Source organism: Ictalurus furcatus, chromosome 13 (assembly GCF_023375685.1).
Source record: "Ictalurus furcatus strain D&B chromosome 13, Billie_1.0, whole genome shotgun sequence".
NCBI lineage: Eukaryota > Metazoa > Chordata > Actinopteri > Siluriformes > Ictaluridae > Ictalurus > Ictalurus furcatus.
The window spans coordinates 19248385-19272476 of NC_071267.1; the positions used below are offsets into that span (position 1 = coordinate 19248385).

Consider the following 24092-nt stretch of genomic DNA (forward strand, 5'->3'; position numbering starts at 1 on the left):
CTAAGTGCCACTCTAGCAGGAAGTATGCCGACCCCTTAGCCCCGTCCACCGGCAGATATTTTTTTTAAGTCCTCCAGAACAGCAGATGGCGATAGACAGTTAAACACACGTCTCTGATCTTACTTCCTGTCGTATCAGAAGAAACGTTCCCGTGTCCTGTCTATGGCTACCGCGGACGCTCTCTGGCACAGCGGCCCGAAGCTAGCGGCTTATTCATTTAGCTAATGTGCATTATTATTTATTAAAACTCACCCGAGGATATTTTTGACCTGCGCTGTGTTTGTTGTTGTTCGGAAAAGGGCGAGGACACGCAAATATACCGAGCTGGTAAATTTTCAGCAGTATTATTTGAGGACTTGGAGAGAACTAGTTAGCTAATTAGCGTTAAATAATAAGGGTGTTATGTTCTGGAGCTGTATCACAGAGCATAAATAAATAACGTTGCTACAGCGGTATACAACACACACATAAATACTTCAGACATACATATGTATGTATGTATGTATATATAAAATATATAAAATTTTAGTGTGGTGGTATTGTACGGTTTAGCACGGTTAGCTTGTAAGGCCTTGGATTAACTGAGCTAAATTAGCTGACTGTGTAGCCTTGTAGCTGAAAAAATTAGCTGACTGTGTAGCCTTGTAGCTAGCTTTATATTTGTCCTTATTTAGGAAGTATTTGTTACTGGGTCGCGCTGAGTGTCGAAAACAGTAGCTGTGTAGCTAACGTGATTAGAGGAAAGGGTCGATAGCTAACTAATACACCGAGCTACAGATTATTATGTTCCCACAGAAGGGAGGTTCTTCTTAGCGTTTCCGTGTGACTTGGCACATAATATTGACCCTTCGCCTAGATACACGTGTCAGCCTGCCGGCCGAGGGACCATACCGGAAGTGCTGGAGTTTTCAGTGATTCATACCAAACCAGACTCACTAATGCGGCCTCGCCGGTTTCACTGTTCATTCAAGTGGATTAATCACAGTTTCTAAATTATTGCTTCTCTATTTTTAACCTTTATTTCAGGTCCCACGGTGAGAGAAGTCCAAATATATTCTTAGTTATTAGTTTCCACACAGGACGCCTCAGCAATGTCGTTTATATTTGACTGGATCTACAAAGGCTTTAGCGGCGTGCTACAGTTTCTCGGTAAGTTTATATCTTTACTTTATTTATTAAACTAAACTAACATACAGCTGGGTGAAAAATGCTTACACACCCTTTAAACATAATGAAGAAACCCAACTGTACTAACAAGGCATTTAGTTTATTATTAAGTTTGAAGTCTTCATTCCTCATTATCACAAACAACAAAGTCCTCAAATAATGTGAGATAAGATAATAAGCCTAATAATAAAAGTAAGGTCAGTTAAGTAAATATTTATAGCCAGGGTGGCTAAAATATAACTGTAATGCTTTTCTACAATACACATTGTGTACGAGTTATTTTAATTTCAGATTAGTTTGTTAAAATTGTTTGCAGAAATATCAAATGAAATTGATATATTCTTGAAGGGAAAAGATTGATACAAAAAAGGGGTTTTAACATCAAATAGCTAACTTGTTGCACTGAGTATTAACAAACTAGTAAAGGCACCGATACCTGACGATTCCTGCGATATTCAGAAAAGAGTATCACATTAAATTGATATGAAGATCTAATCATATCGGTATCGTACAGTCCGTTCTTTGACCTTTGAACTGTGTTTGTCGAAGCAGCTTGTAGATCCTCGTAGTTGCAATATTCCTAAGTCTGTTTGATATTTGTTTGAACTTAAACTGTTGTTCAAGCTTTGCTCATTTTTTCATGACATGAATTGGGCTCCAAAAGTTTGAGAGCACTTACTAAGCACTTAACATGGTCAGTATCGCAAAATTTGCTTACATTTAAATATGGACCTAGAAATTGTGTAGAATCTTTGGTATTAAATATTTTAAATGTAAAAAAAATCCCAGCTTTTCGGTGTAGTCTCAGACTTTTGGACATTTTTGTTTTTGTGTAATTTCACCTTTAAATCAAGTCTAAAGTCCAAGACGGTCATGCCAAAATACTGAATTCTTTTTGACTTTTAGTTCATTTGAAACAGTGTTGTTGTGTGTTTTTTTTTTATTTGTTGTGCCTTATCTCATTTGTAACATTTTAGTGTGTCTAAATAAATTACCAACAAGATGTGCATTTAGCTTTGTGTCATCCAGAAACCATGGGGCATGCAAACTTTTCCACTCCACCGTATGTTTATTACAGTTCCTGTTGGGTGTTGTGTTTATGATAATTCTACACACTAGATCAGTCTAAGGAGGCAGTGTCATAACATGAAGCATTTTTGTTTTCTTTCTTTAATTGGCAGGTCTGTACAAGAAATCTGGGAAGCTAGTGTTCCTGGGCTTGGACAATGCCGGAAAAACGACTTTACTCCACATGCTGAAAGACGACAGACTGGGACAACATGTGCCTACACTACATCCTAGTGAGTCTACTTTCTCACCACGTAAACACATTGTCACATGAATGTCTTTCAAATAATGTCCATTACTGATCCGAGTTTGTCTCTTTAGCCTCAGAAGAGCTGACAATTGCTGGAATGACTTTCACCACGTTCGATCTTGGTGGACATTTACAAGGTTAGACTTATTTTAGTGTAAATATACTGTACTATACTGACATTAAAACTGTTCTAATTAAGCATACAGAAATTGAAGCCACTCAGACAAAGCTCTTTTGCACCAGTCTCATGTTATTGTGCTGATCTTCCTGCAGCCAGGAGAGTATGGAAGAACTACCTCCCAGCTGTGAATGGGATCGTCTTTCTCGTCGATTGTGCAGATTATCAGCGTCTTCTTGAGTCCAAGATTGAGCTCGATGTGAGTTTTTACACCTATTTGTGTTATTTACCGTTTTATCTTTTTAGGACACAGTTTGAATGTTTCAAACTAACCTTAATCTTTGTCGCATGCCCAGGCGTTGCTGTCAGATGAGACCATATCGAACGTGCCGGTCTTGGTGTTGGGGAATAAAATCGATCGACCGGAAGCAGTGAGTGAAGACAAGCTACGGGAGCTCTTTGCTCTTAATGGACAGACCACTGGGAAGGTCAGACTCTGACACGCATACATAGTCTCTCACTTTGTTTCCCTCCATATTTTGTAAACGGGGTTATATGGAGGTTACTCTGCATTCACACTAACAAAGATCAGGCAGTTGTTTATCAGGCAGTTTTTTTATTTCCTGTGTAATTATGCCCTGCAGCTGGAAGTGGCACAGCTGCAGGACATAAAGGATGCACTAAAGCAAAAAATGATTGGTTTTAGTAATGTTCTGTCTAGCACAGGTTTTCCAGTGTCCCCTGAAATCACTGTGCCCAGTGCTTTAGTTCCTACTTGTGTTTCATAGTATTTGATTCTCAAAAACGGAAATGTCCACTTTCCCTTTTTCCTATTGTTTTACTACAATATAATCTTAATTAAGGAATTGAACATAACTTTCACACAACCCTGAAGTTCATTGTTTTCCAATAATCAGTCCATACAGGATTTTGCAGCATTTTTTTTTTTGTTGTTGAGATTTTTGTGGCTAAAAGTGCTTCATTTTCTGCTGCTTTTTTCAAAATTTATGATGCTTTTTTTGTGGAAAACTGCTTGAAAGGGCAAAATTGCAATTGCACAAAATTGTTTTGCATGTCCTGATGTTGGTTGGTAAATGAGACCTTTTTAACTGTACTCATGTTCGACACACGTGAATCAAAGAGGGCTTTAGCTGAATATGCGTTCTGGTGAAGTCACATGCAGTAATTTTGAAAAATTTCAAGCTCCTCCGAATATTGCAGCATTTCTTTGAGTTTGCATTAATTTCTGCGATCAGAAAAACACAAAATCCTGGAGGGACCGAATAACAGACCTGACGTAGCCTGAAGAAGTATTCCTCGTTTACCACAGAAATGTGGCAACACTAAAGAAGTCATGTTTTCTTTTCTTTTTTTTTTATTTTAACAAAGTTCTAAAGTGCTAGGACTGGAGACTCCCTCCATATATGTTAAACAGAAGAGACAACCTCATCATATCAACAGTTTCACATTGTTTTTGTTTCTTTCAGAAGACACTTCTGATCAAGTTTATCTGACAGTAATATATAATATACACACACAAACACGTGAAACATTCAGAGAGACACTAGAAGCAACATTAGCAGCTTGTCACTTGCTCATGTGAATGCAGGGTCAAGATCATATATATTCTTATACTCTCACTTTTGGTCTAATTACACAGTGCTGTTGGTAGATCTGCAGTTTATGAATTTGCACATGTAATTATTGAAGACTGTACAATAAAATGTGCATGTGTGTTCTATTTGTTCAGTCTAACTGTATTTGTGTATTTTTCCGCTCCAGATGTAGCTCAGTATAAGAAACAGGTGGAATGTGGTGTGAGTGTGATATTCATCCCGAGTGTTCTGTTTTTCAGGGAATCGTGTCGTTGAAGGAGCTGAATGCACGGCCATTAGAAGTCTTCATGTGCAGTGTGCTAAAGAAACAGGGCTACGGAGAAGGGTTCCGGTGGCTCTCGCAGTACATTGATTGAGTTAACGGAGGTTTCTGCTCAAAAGGACTCCTACCTCTGAGTGATGAACGTTAAAAAGAGAGAGACTGAGACTGTGATAAAGGACTAAGGAAGAACATGGTGTATTAGCATGAGAAATAGTTTTTAAAAACTAACAAACACACACACACACACAACATTCCGGTCACCTGGAACATTCCACCCAAATTATGATTTTAAGTTATGTTGTCTGAAGACATTTACAGTATTAAAGTATTTAACAGACATTGTGGGCCTGATAGCTATTCATGTCACATACATACACACAGAATTAGGCTGTATATAAGCATAAAGACGGCACTGCTACTACATATTACACAGATGAACCTCATCCCTGAACTATTAAAATGACGAAATACAAATTACAGCATCTCAAGTACACCCACTGGTTCTGTATTTCATAAGTAACATTAATACATGAACATATTTTGTATTAAACATTATAATTTCTGCTCCACATGAATAGTCTGTGTTTGAAATGGAAGCTTTTTCTTTTTCCAGTGAGCTTTTCCATCACAAATACTTACGTATTTTCCATCCTGCATATTGCCCTTTTGACGTGACTCACACAATAACCTGTCATGTGTGATCTAAACCCAATGATAAGACCAGCTTCTCAAATATCTTGTTAATCAGTACATGTTTATCTTTCTCTTAGATCTTATAAAATCATATATTCTGGTATATACTGTCTTTTTGTAGATGGTCCTATTTTGTTGTAACACAGATCAGCGTTAGCAGGTTCTTCACAGGCTGCAGGTATTTTATGAATATCTGCTGATAGGAGAGTATATGCAGCGGTGAGTAGCGCATGAATGTGATTGGCATCTCTCGTTTTATTTTGCACACAATTATTGTACATGGCAATCTATATGTCTTTACAGTTCATAACCTTGAACGGAATTCACCGGTATTTAAAATAATTCATTGTGTAAAAAATTTCATCTATAAATATTTTGAACAATCAATGCGTTTTGTGTTTTGATACCACCATCTCAGCTACCGGTTCGCTACTGAAATGTGCACATGATAACCTGAACACAGGAACCTGTGCATTAAAATCTCAAAATCAACAGAGTATTAAGATTAAGCATTAAAGATTTGTGTTGCTGCTTTAATAAAGAATGAGTAGATGGTTATGCCACTGGCAAAGTGTTGTACAAAGCATTTGGCAGAGCTATTCAGGTGAAATATGACGTTTACAGTGAAATAAGATTTCCAAGCAATAAATTAGTTGCATGAGTTGTTTTTAACTCCTACTTGGTTATGATTTTCCTCACCTTGAAGGAAAAACCAACTTGAACATCTTAATGACATAATTATCATGTGATCTTCAATCGTGTATGAAATTCAACATGAACCACAATGCTGTTCAGATAGGTTTTTAGACCGATGTAGCAGTGCTTTAATCCCTTAGTCTGTCAACTCTTTCACATCCTCATATGTACACTCTGCTCAAACAGATCAGGTTGTGAAGCTTTGTGTTAATACCGTCATCAACACCATCATGCTCGTCATCTTCTAGATCGCTAACCTGCCGAGCTGAGTCTCCAGAACTTGGTGCAGTTGTGTCGTATTGCTGTGGTGTGTTCTGAAACTTTAGGTCTAACATTTGTTGTCTCCACTATTTTTACATTGGATTTCTCATGAATATTATGTCCCATTTGTCTGAAGTATTTTTTCCTCTATTAAACACCATTGTAAGTACTCTAGCAATGTCCCATTGAGATATCAGAGCAGAACACAGCTGCTAATGTCTTACACGAACATTGAAAATACAGCACCGATCAACAAATTAGCACCAGAATCGCTAAATATTTCAATATAAACATATTTAATGTGTTTCAGGTGGACTTTTCCCTTAATAACAGTGCCAGTCCTGATGGGTAAGGATCCTTGAAGTAGTTCCTGCCTATTTTTGCCCACTCTTTCATTGACTGGATGAATTCATGAAGCCTATGTTGGTATTTCACCTGCTGTCCCATTAAATTTTCTCTGGGATTGAAGTGTGGTGATTTTGCAGACCAAACTGTCCAAATGTTTCATTGTGGTGGTCTGTAGTTTTCATCCTGGAACAAAGGCACGAAATGCAACCTCAGACTCTGACCAACAGCTGAATATCCAGTTTAATCTAGTACTATAATGTGGTGCTAATGGTAGAATTCAATACCTTTGATAGTGCATCTGAAACCAGGTATCACGCTAAAGAATGGGTTTTCAACTCCAGTCTTGTGGATCCACCGTGTGGTGTTAAGAAAAAAAACTCATTTCATTTGAAAGGCTATTGGCAAAAAAAAAAATCCATCACAGTCTGAAACTACTGGAATATTTCTAACTGCCAAACCAAACACCAGTCTACATAACGCTATTAAAATGGCAGTATTATCGAGCAACACCAACAGCTTCTTTTCCTGTTGTCCCCCAGCGTCAAACTCTTTTTGTCTCACCACTATTCACACCCAACATACTCTCCATGCTACTTGCATGTTGTTAGAACAAAGCAATTTGGTCATTTTCACAGCTCAAATACCCAAGAGAAAAAACTAGTGAGTCCTTGAGTTCAGGAAGAACCAGAAAGACCACATTTCATCAGCTTATTGTGACGCAGTACAAAGTACATCACATAATCTCTTTTAACCTGCAGGAAAATCTAATCTTAAACCACTAACATGATTCTTTACACTTATTCTTTGTCATTTATCAGCACATGTAGACAACAAATTGAATTTGTGGTTGGACCCCAGAGCTTTGATTGGATTTGATTTGTTTCTCAGACGTACAGTAATGCTTTCAATATGGACGCAGTTTCGTTTTCCACCACAGGGAGCAGCTGAAGACCAGGAATGTTTCTCACCTTGAGTATAACAAAGTGCTAGCATCTAAACAATATGGATGTGATCCTGTTATGCAGATCACTCAGGGTTAGCTTTATGTGTTTTAATATTTTGATATGGTTACATGATAGCTGAAAAGTCAACAAGTACACAGAGACAACCTAATAAGAAACCTAAACAGTAAAATGATTCCAGTGCTGGTTTATTATCAAATATCAAACACAGTGAGAAAACATGTCACGAGCTGAGCTAAGCAGCAATGAGTACACAGTAGCAGCTCAGTGTTAATGTGAAGCGAGAGAAGGAGTGGATGTTTTTCTGTATTTCTGTCCCCAATCTGTAAGATTGCAATTTTTAACATTTTGTATTGTTTCATGATTCCATTTAGACTTTAATCTGTTGAGACAACGGCTTCAATTAAGACTAAATCAGTTATATTTTTCCCTGATAAACACTACTGATTTGAATGCAAAATTAAATAAGTGTAGCATCTCTCTGTAAGCTTTAACCCAGCGTGTATGAAGCATCAACTAATCACAATCTCGGCATTTCTCTGACATTGTCTCACATTACATAAAAGCGCATTGATTCGACCAATTCCAGCACCTCTGTATAGCACACCGCATGACTGACTATACATACGTAAACAGTGATGACGCAAGCATAATTACAATAAATTGCAGCAGATAGCTATGGTTGTACACTAAGATCCACTTTTCTGCTTGTCTTAAGATTCATGAAAGAAGGCAGCAGCATCATTTGAATCTGACATTCACAACAGAATATGTGTCATTACAAAGCCGATACAGTGCTGGTACGCTGTGTGTGATGTGTTCATCACTTCTAACCATTCCTCTAGCAAATCTCTCAGGCTAATAGTAATATGCAGTCCCTTCATTATGTTTATATGATGCACACAGCAATCCTGCTTAACATTCCTGCTTAACATTTAAACTCTTACACTAGATTGTTCTGTCAAAAGAATGTTTCCTTCAAAATGTCACAATATACAGTACTTATATTTCCATATAATAAAAGACAAGTATAACAATCTAAACACAACTTAATATATTGTTCACAATAACATTTTTTCTTTAAACTAGACCGTTCTGACATCTTGGTTGGACTGCAGTGATGTCTCTGTCTATCACAATTACTCACAATGAGATGAAGAACAAAAGGATGTCATATCAGAGATCCATAATATTCAACATTCATACAGTAACTGTACATTCCTCTTAACGAACATGCAATTTCTGTAAAAACTATCAAGCGACCTCATTTATCTTGCGAAAGGCATGAGAAAATCACACATCTTTGAGTTTACAAATTTTCAAGTACAGTATAAAGAAAACGAAGAAAAAGACATTCAAGAAAATGAACACATACGATATCTTTATCATCAGAAGATGTGACTGTGTGTAAATATTAAGAAAATTAATAATTGTTGGGTCATTATGCTCATTCTTATCCTTCAGAAATTTAAATGTAGTAGTCGGAAAGTTTTAAACATTCAACTCCTGGTCCTAAATATAAACTCAGGAACAACAACAAAAAAAAAAGTCCCTTTTTATTTTAAAGATAATTTTGTCAAATCCAAATGAGCTTTATGGATTTTTATTGGAAAAGGTTTAAACAATGTTTTTCATGCTTGTTCAATGAACCATAAACAATTATTGCACATGCACCTGTGGAACAGTCCTTAAGACACTAACAGTTTACAGGCGGTAGGTGATTATGGTTACAGTTACAATAACTTAGGACACTAAAGAGACCTTTCTACTGACTCTGAAAAACACCAGAAGTAAAATGTCTAGGGTTCCTTCTCACCTGCATGAACATGCCATAGGCCTGCTGCAGGGAGACATGAGGACTGCAGATGTGTCCAGAGCACTAACCTGCAATGTCTGTAACGTAAGACGCCTAAGACAGTGCTACAGGTAGAGAGGAAGGACAGCTGATCGTCCTTGCAGTGGAAAATTACATGTAACCATGTCCCCCCCAGATGTGATGGAGAATTTGCAAATGCCTTGGTGGAAGTGTGGGGTAACATCTCACAGCAAGAACTGACAAATCTGGTGCAGTCCATGAGGATGAGATGCACTGTAGTACTTAAAACAGCTGGTGACCACCAGATACTGACTGTTACTTTTAATATTGACCCCCTTTTGTTCAGGGACTCATTATTCCATTTCTGTTCATCAAATGTCTGTGAAACTTGTTCAGTTTATGTCTCAGTTGAATGTTTTTATGTTAATACAAATATTTACACATGTTAAGCAACTTGCTGGAAATAAAAGCAGTTGAATGTGAGAGGACGTTTCTTTTTTTTCTGAGTTTATTTGTTTGTATTATGTATTGTGATGTTGTGGACAGAAATCTATTATAGATCATTATGAATAGGAAAATGTACTGAGACAACCTTGTGTTCATGCCTGTCTAATATGGAGAGGTAATGAAATAAATAAATTAATTACATTAATTAAAAGTTACTGGTGATTCCCTTTGGTTGTTCCTCAGCACAGCAATGCCACTTCCTGTGTAGATATTATACAAGCACATGTGAGGCATCCTGTGATCGGAATAAAAACCCATCCATGTTTCTTTAAATTCCTCTCAGTCAGAGTTTAATGTAGTGCTCTACAGACCAGTTTGATAAGTTTCTCAGTTATAAGCAAGCAGGTTCCCTAGTCTGACTTTCTAAAAGCAGTGTAGAATTCCATTCACATCACTATTTGAGATTTGATTAATGATTGACACATTATACTCAGCACATTATGTGGCTATAAGCTCAGACAGGCAACATGATTTAATGCTTAAATGTGATTATTTCAATTTAATTTCAAATATTTTTTTAAATACCTGATCAGATTTGTATATTTTGAGAAAGCAACAGCATGAGAATTTAAAGAATAAAACCGAAATCGATAATAAATATGTGTAAAAACTGCCCATTAAGCCTTTCCAACAGCTTCCTTCAAGCAATATGCTATTTAAATGAATTAAGACTGATAACAAATGGGCTTTGAGGAGCACAGGTGCATTGATAATGGTGAACTTTGTCTACCAGATGTATCCTCCATCATCAGTCTCTTCTGGTTCAGGCTCTTCTTCTTCTTCAGCCTCTTCTGCATTCTCCTCTGTCTCTTTCTCTTCTTCATCCTCCCATCCCACTCCACTGCCAAAGTCTCCAGAGTAGCCCACTAACTCATCTGCATGAGAGAAAGAGACACTTGTGAATATACACAGTAGACAGCTTTTTGAATGGCTGAAACATTAACAAACTGTATGTGTCCAATACGAACAATGAAATATACAAGTTCTAACAAACTGTATGTGATCCAAAATATAAATATAAATAAAATATAAACTCATCATTACATTTGGAGACTATCTACAGCCTCATTCCTAAAGTAGGTATTTTCTAAAGTAGTCTATTAAAGTATAGGATGATAGGAGAAAGGGGGTAGCACAAGTTTTCACCCTTGGGGTCGTGACCCCATGTGGTGTTGTTTGATGTGCAGATGGGCGCACGATGGTTTAGTGGTTAGCACGTTCGCCTCACACCTCCAGGGGCTGGGGGTTCGATTCCCACCATGGCCCTGTGTGTGCGGAGTTTGCATGTTCTCCCCGTGCTGCGGGGGTTTCCTCTGGGTACTCCGGTTTCCTCCCCCAGTCCAAAGACATGCATGGTAGGCTGATTGGCATGTCTGAAAGAGTCCGTAGTGTATGAATGGGTGTGTGAACGTGTATGTGATTGTGCCCTGCGATGGATTGGCACCCTGTCCAGGGTGTACCCCGCCTTGTGCCCGATGCTCCCTGGGATAGGCTTCAGGTTCCCCGTGACCCTGAAAAGGATAAGTGGTATAGAAGATGGATGGATGGATATTATTATTATTAACATTTAATAAGCTTAATTAAATTTGGAGCTGTGCTGTGCTGTGCTGTGCCCATCCAATCATTTTCTATACCACTTATACTGCAGGGTCGTGGGGCGCTGTGTCCAAAACACCATAATTTTAATCAAAGTGGCCTTTATGCCTTTATGCTGGCAGCACTTACCAGCACACACATGTAAATGGTTTCTAGCAAGAAACACTACAAAATACAATTTAATAAAGATCTTATAATCTAAATAGCACGTGGGCAATATTTCAGTCTGTAGCATATTAAAGTGCAGGCTCCAGTGATCAAATCTGCGAAACTGCCTCAGAGTGTAGAAGTGAAAATCACATTGGATTAACAAATGTTATATGATCAAATACAGTGCATGATTACGGATATTTGCATGTTATATTTACTAAACCAGTGCAAAAAAGAGTTCAAGAAAGCATTGTATAGTAATACCTGTTATAAGAATTGTAATTGTATAGGATACCTGTTACCATAAAGGGCATACTATTTTATGATTTAGTATGCTTGTTATGCATACTTTAAAATAGACAGCTGTAATTGAAAATGAATGAGTTCTGGACACTTCAAAACACACACTATAACAGGTAATACCACTAATATTAAACTCCAACAAGTCTTTACCCAAGGGCCTAAGGATAATATCTGAAATATTAAGGATGCTGTTGGCCTTTGCTATAATGGTAAGGGCAGTGAATCTCATGGAAATCAATACATCCAATAATTGCTTTCCATGTTTAACAGCCAACATGAGGCAATTTTACAGGAGCAGGTGATGCAAACACTCTTTTCTCATGATATTCCCATGTTCCAGGATGATACCCCAAGATATACTGTTGAAATTATTCAAGAGTGGTTTGATGAGCACCTGCATGAAGTCAAGCACCTTCCATGCCCTCCCCAATCACCAGATTTCAACATCATTGAATCTTTAGTCAATCGTAAGTTCTGGAATGCAGACAACAAAGTACACCTACTTCCTTCCTCTTGAAGAATGGTCCAACATCCCACCACAAACCATTCAGAACTTGTATGGTAGCATTCCAAGAAAGATTAAAGCTGTTCTGGAGGCAGGAGTTGACCCTACTCCTTACTAGCTCCTTGATACTAATATATTGTTATGGGTTTCTTTTATTTTGTCCAGCCTTGTGTTCTTACACATTTATATTATTGAGTGTCAGAAATGTCCATGATTATTGGCACAAAGCATAAGATTGCAGTAATATATTCTTTATATTTTTGTGACCATCTGTGAAGTGTGGAGCATGTTACAGATTTCAAATGCCACAACCTCCTGTTGCACTGCTCATTTATGACCATGAAAAACTCCCACAGATCACAAATGTGGAAAAAATCAGCTTATTCCCAACCAAACTAGCAATATCTACACAATATACAAGCATATTACACTTACACATGGTTGAAAGTAGAGCCTGAAGTATTAGCAACAATCATTTTGTTTCTCATTTTGATCATCAAGGCTATTTAAACTGAAAATGAATTGCCAAATGCCTAATTACCAAACATTGCTTTTATTCCATATATACCACTCACCACAGTCAGGCTTGCCATGAACCCGTGACCCAGTGACCTCAGTGCCATGTAGGTCAACACACCAGCATTCTGCTCTGCTCTGGTCACACTGTAGCTTCCTGTAATAGCCATCCTCATCACAGCTCGGGATGAACATACCTACATACAAAGAGCATTGTTAAATATTCATTTGCTCTGTATTTTTGTGAGAGCATGAAGTCAGCTATGCATAAGTCATTGAAACAGCAGTATATATTAGTGATTATTGTTGAACAGTGATGTCAGAGAAAGATGGGGTACATGAATGGCACTTTAGAGATATGAGATTAGAAAGCATTTATAAAAAAGATAAGAAAGCTTATCAGTAGCCAAAGAAAGACTCTTCCAGCTATTTCCGGTTAATGGACTGAAGCTAGAGCAAAAGGCTGTGGTTTGATCCCAGTGATAGCAGGCTGTTATTGACACTGTGTCCTTTAGCACAAAAACCTTTCTGTTCGGTTTGGGGGCCGATGTACAGTATGAAGGAAATGTACATTTACATGTAACATGTAAATTCTTTTTCCCTAACTGTGGTAAAGTTAAAAAGGTGATTTCAATTTTAATGTGTTTTCCCCCATATATGAATCGAATAGAATTTCTGTAGACCCAGAGACATGTCTTCTGTACAGGGATGGATACTGTTAACAAACCAGTGACAGCATTATGACTGGTTCATTGTTTGTGCCTCCTGAGGGGACATCTGTCATCCAACACAGTCAGTCTACATTACAGCTCAATGTAGGTGTCTTATACATCAGCTAAAACAGAATGAGAGTGGGGAGATCATATGACAGGGCGACAAAGAGGTACTGTGAAAGACGGACCAAGGGAGTGAGAAAATAATAAAAGAACTGATCAGCCTGCTAGTTGTAAATAATAATAATAATAATAATAACAACAACAACAATAACAACAATAATAATACATTATTACAATTTATTAAAGGTTAATTTAAAATGATAATGGACATTTTTCATTTAGATTTAAAAACAGTTATATAGTTGTTGTTTTTTGTTTTTTGTATTTCTTCCTCCAGCTGAGCTACACAAGCACACGTACAAACACACACAAAAAGCCCCCGGGAAATGTTAAGCTTCTCTCTATCTCTTATTCTCCTTTTAGCCCCATAATCCCAGTGTAATTAGCAGTAAAACCATAACAGTGGCCAGTAATCGACCTAATCAACCCCAAACTGTACCTTCTGCTGCCCTATTGCAGAAATTACACAATTACTCAATACACACACACACACACACACACACACACACACACACACACACACTATGATGTACCTGGTTTCCTCTTGGCTACCTCCTTCACTTGGAGTCTCTCAATCTCAGCCAGACAGGGGGGCTCTAAAGGACAGAAGACTCATCTCAAATGGTAATCAAAATGTCTCAATTACCAGAACAATCTTTGCATAACTCCACAGCGTCATAATAAAAGCTTCATCAAAATGTGAAAATGGGAGAATTATATCTCCTCCAATCAATAGATAAAGAGAGATCCTAAATCAACTCACTCTCCCTCCAGAAGCAGAGACACCATTCGGCCGTGGACACCTTGCCATCACGGTACGAGTCGCAGGAGTTGAAGAACGGTCTGATACACACCTCATACTTCTCTAGGTTTATAGCAGCCAGCTCAGAGTGGTCCAGGTAGAGGTCATTGCTGGTGTCCAGCTTGGAGAACATCCAGCCAATCGAATCTTTGCAGCCTGCCACCAAGTTCTTCTCAAACACTGCAGCAGGAGCAGGAGGAGATCACTTAATGTATGTGTGTATAATAACCTAGTGAGTCAACGTGTGTTTATTGTCACTAAAAGATAAAATATGCGCTGTTACTAACCTGAAGCTGTTCCTGATCCCTGTCTGCCAGAGCTGTTCATTTTAGCATTGCCATGGAGAAGCTGGAACCAATCCCTGAGCCTGTCCCCCAAATCTGCCAAGTCCTGTCCCGTGCAGCTCTCTATAGAGGGGGGGGGGGGGATCTATTAAATTTTATTTGTTTAGCGCATTTCACAATAGACATTGTCACAAAGCAGCTTTGCAGAAATCCAGGCTTAGACCTAGACCCCCAGTGAGCAAGCCAGAGGCTCAAGTCACAAGCAAAACCTCCCTGAAACAACACAAGGAAGAACCCTTGACAGGAACCAGACACAAAACCCATCCTCTTCTGAGCAAAATGTAAAAAGAAAACAGAAAAAGAGACAGTAGAAAGAAACCAAAGATAATATGCAGACATCTTTGTATTCACCGTCCTTGGACCTTTCCACATTTTGTAGTATTAAATCCTAAAATTGAAATGGATTTACCAGGGATAATGTGTCATGAATTTATTATTTTATTAGCTAATGAGTGGAAGTCAATATTGTTCGGCCAGAAAAGGGACACTCATTCATTACTGTACACAGTGCATTGGTCTGTAATTTAAACCTCAGTGTCAAGTTAAGATTAATCCCAACTCCACTGCTCATCTTCTCCACTTTACCCGATATTCTTTATGTGCTTCACTGCAAAGTGCAAAAAGATCATCTACTTCTGCTGGCAAGACTTGTAGACTGTGGCAGCATTTTATATTTATATAATGTACTGTAGCTACAGTGCTGTGAAAAAGTATTTATCCCATCCTGACTTCTTCTCTTTTTATGTATAACTCATACTAACATGTTCCAGATAAAGATAAAACAAAGGCAACCTGAGTAAACACAAAATACAGTTTTTAAATGATAATGTTATTTATTCAAGCAAAAAAGTTATCCAATACCAACTGGGCCTGTGTGAAAATGTATTTCCCCAAATCTATGAAACTGCATTCATAATGGGATTCAGCAACCAGGCCTGATTACTGCAAACCCTGTTCAATCAAATCAACACTTACATAGAACTTTTTCAACAGCATGAAGTTGGTTAAAAGGTCTTACCCCGGAACTATGCCAGAATTGAAAGAAATTCCACAATACACACACACACACACACACACACACACACATATATATATATATATATATATATATATATATATATATATATATATATATATATATATATTCTTATTTACAAAAATGTATGTATATTTACAACATTACTTGTTACATTACACTGTCATTAGATTACAAAAAACTTGTAAACACTGCTGTCTAATATAGCTGCTGAGGGCATGATGGTAAATTTGAGAGCTTTTTCTCTTATGACTGCCATAATCCATCTGTCTATATTATTTTTCCTCTCTTGGAAAGTCATGGGAAAGAAATACTGGCCTTTTTTGTTCTTTCACTGTTGGAGCAAATGGTAATGCAAAAAGGATATTTGCTCTGGTCTCCCATATCCCTCTCTAGATGTTTACCCTGCTATAGTTTACTTAAATCCAGAAATGGATGTATATACATGAACACAATCCATTATAGCTGATGTATCATGTAGCATGATTGAAGTGATGTGCAAGTCTCAAAATTGTTTTTGGAAATGTCTTGAATATGGTATTAAAAAGAATTAAATTTGAAGTGCTGACACCTGCAGATACCCTGTTGACAGCAATGGACAGTGAAAAAGTCAACACTATCATGCTGTGTTCCTGTGCTTCGGAGGAAACTTGTAGTGTTTACTATCACTGTACCATCACAAAAACACAGTTGACAGCTTTTTCCACACATATTTCCACCTTGTCAGTCCGTACAGGATTTCATGGCGTTTTTTTTTTTTGTGATTGCTGTGGCCAAAAATGCTTTTTCTGCGGCTTTTTTCAAAATGTTTGATGCAATTTGCAGTTTTTTTGTACTTTTTTTTTCAGAAAACAACTAGAATTGGCAAAATTGCAGTTGCATGAAATTGTTTTGCACGGTCTTTCACAATGATGTTTGTTGGTAAATGAGACCTTTTAGAAGTACTCATGTTCAGCGCACGTGAATCGAAGAGAGCTTTTGGTGAATGCATGTTCTGATGATGTCACATGGCGATTTTGAAAAACTGCAAGCTCCTCTGAATTGCGTGATGAATGCGTTCATTTCTGCGATCACAAAATCCTGGAGGGACTGAACTGTGAGACTTTGGCACAAGATGATTCAATTTATTTCAAAAAAAATATTTTGATCATGTGAAGTACAGGATCGCTGATTTTTAAATTGGTTTGTCTTACAAATACTGTAAGGATTCAAACAGCACTAGGAGGATAGGATATAATAGAGAACATGAACAGTGACAGATGAATCTTAAAAGCAATCCAAAACATGTTCCAAAAATCTAAATTGTGTATTTCAGTGTTGCCTATTGGCTTTTACAAACTTACATAAAAGTGAAAATTCAACTAAGCTCAACAATAACGATAAAGTATATACCATTACATTAGTCTTTGTATGTGTGTGTGTGTGTGTGTGTGTGTGTGTGTGTGTGTACTCACCTGGTTTGGAAACAGAAGGTGTTTCTGTCTCAGGTTTTGGAACAGGCTCACTAACACATGGACAGGGTCCTGCACACTTAACAGCTAGCGTTTTACCACTCAAACATGCCTGCTGCTCCAGCTTACACTAGAGAGATGTGTGTGTGTGTGTGTGTGTGTGTGTGTGTGTGTGTGTGTGTGAGAGAGAGAGAGAGAGAGAGAGAGAGAGATTAAAATAAAATTACAATGCTTTCTTTCACTTCATTGCCATTCCATTATGTCCATCTCCCTCATTTACATACACACAAACATGGAAACGGACTATAATGTAATATGTTGTCAATTTATTTGTATAAATATACTGTATATTTTAAGTCCTAAAATATACAGCATCTTTGTATAGTGCACAAAACACATATAACATGTAACATTAATATTAATGATGTTTGTGCCTGAGTATATATTTTATGCTGCAGGTGTAGAATGGAGCATTTTCCCTTATAAGAGCAAGAATGTCCATTTTGAGTGTGTGTGTGTGTGTGTGTTGGAATGTGCCTGTTGTTAAGTGTGTGGGTGTGAGTGTGAGAGAGGTTTGCTGTAGCTGAATGCAGCAGTTTGATTAATGGCCTTCGATGATTTGAGCGGCGGATCACTCGCCTGCTGCTGGATTTATTGATTTATGTATTGTTTTTAATTTTGACCTTGTGCACAAGAGTGATAAAGCAAAATGCAAGCATCATCCTGTCCACCTTCTCTTCCTCCCTCCTTCTGATTCTGCTCTCGCTTTCCCCCTCAGTCCCCCCCACCTTCACTTCTCTCTCACGCTCTTAACTCTAGTCACCCGTATAAATATTTGATTTGGTTCCTGGTTGAGCAAGATGGGAAAATCAGCAGTGCTAATGCACCATTTTGTGTGTATTTGTGAGTTTAGAGTGTGTATTTGCACATGTCTGTGTACCTGTGAAGCATAGTTATGTCCATCAGATCCGCACACAGGGTTTGAGGCTGACAGGGGACATGGTTTACAGCTGCTTACGTGAGGCTTCGTGTCAGGCTGCCTGATCCTACAATTCACCAGAACACAGAAGATCAGTGGAACGTCCTGTACACTGTACCACTGATTTGAATGTCAGCCCCAATGTATGATTATAATCATTTATATTTTTAGCGCAAACTTTTTCATGGTATTGGCATATCCAGAAGCTCTACATAAATATGATGTACTTGTTAGACCATTATCCTATTAGCACCGACAGCCATAAGGAAGTGTACTAAAGCCAAGTGATAACATTTAATTCCTTGTTCAACAGCTTATAGCTACAAAAATGACCCATAATGTGATCATGCTGTTTCAGACTCCATCAACAGCTAATGGTGCTGAGAGAAAGAACCAAGCAATATCATTCCCTCATCTCTCTCTCTCTCTCTCGCTCTCCCCCATTGCTCACATTCGAACCCAGACATCGGGGGAAATAAACGCCCATTGCTACAGATATAAACTCTACAGGCAATGATGTTTCAGGTCATTAGTGCTGGCAATTCCATTGTAGCTTTTTAAAGATGTTCTCCTGTACACTAGATAAATGTGGCACACAAACCTTAAGTACACACATAACACAGTCATCACCTCACATGTGTATTCACCATTCACATGAGAACCCAAATGGATATGCATTTACAAAAAGAAAATACACACACATACAGTAATGCGTTACAATATTAATTTAAAAAAAAAAAAATTCAGACGTTCAGAACTGTTATTTTGTGATTGATGGTCCATGCCTGAAATATGTTTATAAGAAAAAACAATACTACATTTATAAACCATGGAAACATTGTATAACTGGAAGGCCTTTGTTCAGCATACCACCCAGGTCTCCCGCTTTTTCTTTGTCTACCAATTTGCACATACATAAGCTATGCTGTATAAATTATGCAATCTGGTTCATCCTGCTGCCTCTACAGTACAGTAAGTGTGTATTTTGTATTCAATACACTGTCCTCTGTATTAACTTTTAGCTTTTGTGTTGCATGTCTGAAACGTTGCATGTCTATTTTACTTTCACTACTTTATGTAGTGCTGTGTACGGTACTGCTGTTTTGTTTTGTGTGCTGCAAAACAGTGCATGAGGATTGATTTCATCACGGTACACAGTATGTCTATATGGATGATATGGCAGATAGAAATGACTTCACTTTGCTGTTACATGTACTTACAGGTGAAAATGAATGTCAAAATATAAGAATACAGAATGACCAGGCCTCATCCATCCATCCATCCATCTTCTATACTGCTTATCCTTCCTTCAGGGTCACAGGGGAACCTGGAGCCTATCCCAGGGAGCATCGGGCACAAGGCAGGGTACACCCTGGACAGGGTGCCAATCCATCGCAGGGCACAATCACATACACATTCACACACCCATTCACACACCCATTCACACACTACGGACACTTTGGACATGCCAGGCCTCATTTATCAGTCATTTATTGTGTACATTTTCCATAGGTCAAATCAGAATGAAAAATTCCCACCACATTTACAAACGTTTTGCTAGAGCTGATTTTTTTGTATTCGTGTGTGCATGTTGATAAATGCCAATCGGCCATAAAATACCAAGCACGGTCACAGAACATAATAGGCAAAGTTTAGAGAGCTGAAAATGACAAAACAATGCCTAAAAGATGAAAGAGCACGTCCAAAGCACAGTGTGCACTAAATCTCCCAGTAATGCAGCTCAGTTATTGCAGAGCATCAGCTATCACAGATCACACTACCTATTCCTGCTTTTATAGGATACCATTACTTTTGTCCTACTTTTGCCAATTATACCATTTGAAGCCTATAAATTCAGGTTCACATTAGTGAGTCTCCTAAGGCTACTTTCATACCGGAGTTTTTATTAGCTGGTAAATACCAGTTTATGAACGTTAAAAATGAAAAATGTCCGATAAAATAAAAAAAATTGCCGGACACACTGTCCGGTAAAAATATTAACACAAAGCAAACATTATACAAAGTACGGTCACAATTGCACACTTAAATAAGGTCTCTGCCTGCTCAAATGATTAAAATTATTTTCACGTTTCTCCTGTGACATGTACACTGAACTCCAGTGTGTCTCTGCAGTACTCTTAAGCTGCAGAAAAACGCTAGACACATTCGATTTTACTTCAGCAGCAGAACGCTTCTTCCCCATGAAAAATCACAGAAAATAGTTATAAAAATAAAGAGAAAAATATTAGTGTGGGTAATTATACGATTTTTGTTATTTTAATATTTCTTTGTAAATGAAAATATAATTCACCAGTGTATATATGTATTAAATCCTATGAGATGAAAGAGAAGCAGTGTGTGCTATTTCTGTCACAGGCTTTGAGCTAGTTGCAACTGTTTTGTTATGTAACACAGTAATATTTAATGGTGTTTCTTACTTAACTTAAATTGTGCATTTACAGAAATGGTTCATTTAGGCTATTGTGCCCTAAAATTATCTGTAAATGATGTTTCATTTCAGTAACCTCTTTATGTATTTCAAAAATAGCTGTTATAGATCTGTTACTATTTATGCCATGCCTTCTCTTTGTAATATTTGTAAGGTTTAAAAGGCACAAAGCAATTTAGTTTATTTATGTCAAATATTGATGAATGGCTGTTCATAATAGGGTTTATGTGCATTAATCACTGATATTATATTTAAGCAATATCGCACGAGCAAGAGTGGTGTTATACAGCACGGCTGTGATTTGGCCGTAGGCACAGCTGCCACAGGTAATCACAGCCATGCTGATATTCAGTACAACAGCATGACTGCAAGTGTGATATTGCTTTTATACAACTGTTCTATAAAGAAGAAATGAATATCGAGTAACTGACATTTCAGACACAATACGGCCAAATATTTTGTTCATTTTTGTTCTGTCAACATAAATAGTTCCCAAAGAAGCCTGACTCCATGACAGCCCATAGTAAGCATAGTAACAGTTTTAATGTTACAAACTAACTAGTATAATAGTATACATTAAAGTCAACCTAAAAGACAATCTTAACGGTTTGTATGCCAAATAAAATTTCACAATTTAAATTACCTATAACCCTAGGCTGATATCTAGTAAGTTGATAATATTTTGCATTAAATTCTAACCTTGTGATAAAAATAGATAATGTGACAGTTACTAAGTTACTAAGGCCATTAAAATTTATCACACAGTGATCAAAGTTCTATTTTTAAGTTATTTATAGCTTATACACACCTATGGCTTGAATTGACCAGCTCATTGATACCATTTTGTTTCAGAGTTTCTTTTTGTGTGTGTGTATTTTCAGAGGTCAGCATGCTTGTGACTTGCCTGTGCTCCAGTTTCTTGCGGTTGATGCACATGGGTCTCTGGTAGTTCTGGGACACACACACTTTGTTCCAGTTGCATTTCACCTTCTGACATGGGTCCTTGGTGGTGTCCACACCTGCTGGGAAATGAAAATGTAACTTAACTACTGATAACTTCTCCTTTTTATAGCATTCTCTTCATACCACAGATGAAAGGTAGACAGAGACTTCAGTGGATATATACAGTATACAGCAAATTCATTTATTCATTTTCACTAACTGCCTCATCCTGATCAGGGTCATGGCAGACCCAGAGGTGAAACACAGGGAGAACTTGAAACTCCACACAGACAGTAATCTGAGCTCAGGATCAAACCCAGCACTAGCAACATTACAGGCAGCACCACAATTCTGCCCTATACAGTATAACCTATGAAGCAAATATTTAAAAAAATTGTTGTAGTTTCCTTATAACCTGTTCCTTTAACACATTATCTCTATTAATATTACACAAAATGCTACTGTTGGAAGTTTCCCAATGTCTGCACCAGAACAGCAACCACAACATTGAAAATAGTACTAACTGTACTTGGATACTAATAAAAAGTAATAAAAATAAAATGCACCAAAAACATGTTTACATCAGGTTTTAGATCCAGTTAGAAGCTTTATTTTATGAAACTCAGATCGTAAATAGCATCTTCGATCAAACTAAATATGAATTATTCAAGACAATAAAAAAAACACCACTTGACTCAGAAAGTAAGAGATAGAGAACACTACAAGCTAAGGTCCATGCTTTGTTAGAGAAAAAGAGATCTGTTTCAAAAGTGTGCTCGAATCACAAGTAAAAAAAAATAACATTCTACATCTTACCACACATCGCACTGAAATATAGGCACTAGGTTAGCATTCGAGACTGATCGTACCTCATCAAAACAAAATCACTCCTCTTCTCTTTCCCTCAGCTTTCACTAACCATGCTGTGCAGAAAGACAGTATCTCAATGGCATACTGAACAAAGGAAAACTAAAGCTGAAGAATAGGGTAGACTTTCAAAAGCAAAGCAACCACCATCATTCCTGAGCAGCTTTCTGTTTGTGTGATGCTGATGGCTTATGTTATAAACCGCTGGTGGCTTGGTGAGGATGGATTGTGTGTTGTTTTTTTTCTGCCTGTCACATTCCTCTCTCTCATTGCTGTCACTCTGAGGGTTTAATAGTCCTCAGCCCACTCATTCTGTTGGAGCATGGGACTCCATACACCAGTGCACACAGCTCTTATTATTCAACCTGACAGCTCGCTCACATGAGCAAAGCTGCTAACTGGTTTCCAGGGAGTTTGTGATTCTCAATTTGATCATCTGAAGGAAAAGAAAAAATCTAAACTTATATACAGAATCGAAGCACTACAACGAATTTTAATTGCATTTTAATGGCTTGAATATGACAGAGTAATTCATTTTGTTTCGTATATATATATATATATATATATATATATATATATATATATATATATATATATATATATATATATATATATATATATATACACGAGGTAGGAAAAGTCCCGAATATATATACGAGGTACGATCAGTCACGAATGCTAACCTAGTGCCTATATTTCAATATGTAGCAGATGTCCCAAATTCAATCAAGTGTCAACCTTCGTGGGGCCAGAAAGAAGACGTTTGATACGTTGTCTGGGGTACGGATGCGGGGCAGTCTCTTCTGTATCGCGGAGAGATGGCACAATATCCTCGGCCTGGCTTGGGCATGGAGCAACGGCTACCACACAGCCAGCAAAGAGAATGAAGCTCAAGGCGGAGTCTGAGGGGGGAGTGACGTTAACTATGGAGTTTGAGGGGTGAGCAATGCTCTCCGCAAGGTCAGAAGGAGGAGCAAAGTTCTCTCCGCGAAGCATGAGGGGGGAGCGATGTCCTCCATGGAGCAAAAAGGGGGAGCAACATGCAGCGCAAAGCAGAGAAACGGAGTGACGTCTTCAGCAGAGCCTGGAGGCAGAACGACGTCCTCCGTGGAGCAGGATGGGAGAGCGACGTCCTCAGCCGAGCATGAACGCAGAGAGATGTCCTCAGCGGAGAAGGAAAGTGGCGCGAAGTCCGAAGAGAAGCCTGGCGTACTGACGTCCGAGGCAGAGCAGGGAGGCAAAGCAGAGCTCTCAGCCGAACCGGGAGGCTGAGCGGTGTCCTCAGCTGAACATGGAGGCTGAGCAGCATCCTCAGTCGAGCAGGGAGGCTGAGTGAGATCCACAGTAGGGGAGGGAGAGTGGGGAAAGATCTTATGCTTTCAGCCATGTTTCTGTGGCCCTAATCCAAGATTCCCTCCCCTCTGGTTCCAACCTCAGGGACTCCAAGATTTTCTCTTGGGTGGAAAAATAATCTGCTGAATCCATTGTGACGGTCTTGCGTCCTGTCAGGTTATGGAGACGAAGGCAGATGCAAGTGCATATAAAGAGTTTA

At 38.1% G+C, this 24092-nt stretch overlaps 2 protein-coding genes across 6 annotated transcripts in view; one reads left to right on the forward strand and one right to left on the reverse strand.

The window, feature by feature from the left end:
- The first annotated feature begins 152 nt into the window (after positions 1-152).
- On the forward strand, positions 153-5050 carry sar1aa (secretion associated, Ras related GTPase 1Aa). Its single transcript, XM_053639512.1, has 7 exons — positions 153-327; positions 1027-1149; positions 2349-2468; positions 2557-2622; positions 2759-2862; positions 2960-3091; positions 4459-5050. Exons 2-7 carry the CDS (start codon positions 1092-1094, stop codon positions 4573-4575), a joined length of 597 nt encoding a protein of 198 aa, XP_053495487.1. The 5' UTR covers positions 153-327; positions 1027-1091; the 3' UTR covers positions 4576-5050.
- Positions 5051-6087: 1037 nt separating this feature from the next.
- The window catches only part of LOC128616730 (testican-2-like), a 55689-nt gene continuing 37684 nt past the window's right edge, over positions 6088-24092 (reverse strand). For 3 of the 5 annotated variants that reach the window (XM_053639508.1, XM_053639509.1, XM_053639511.1), the window contains exons 2-9: positions 21636-21750; positions 18244-18349; positions 17307-17433; positions 14760-14879; positions 14434-14652; positions 14204-14266; positions 12894-13031; positions 6088-10639 (exon numbers count right to left, since the gene is read on the reverse strand). In XM_053639508.1, coding sequence (XP_053495483.1) covers positions 10491-10639; positions 12894-13031; positions 14204-14266; positions 14434-14652; positions 14760-14879; positions 17307-17433; positions 18244-18349; positions 21636-21750 — 1037 coding nt within the window. In that variant the 3' untranslated portion in view covers positions 6088-10490. Of the gene's footprint in view, positions 10640-12893; positions 13032-14203; positions 14267-14433; positions 14653-14759; positions 14880-17306; positions 17434-18243; positions 18350-21635; positions 21754-24092 lie in introns of all 5 variants that reach the window. The other 2 variants (XM_053639507.1, XM_053639510.1) reach the window with 1 other exon arrangement.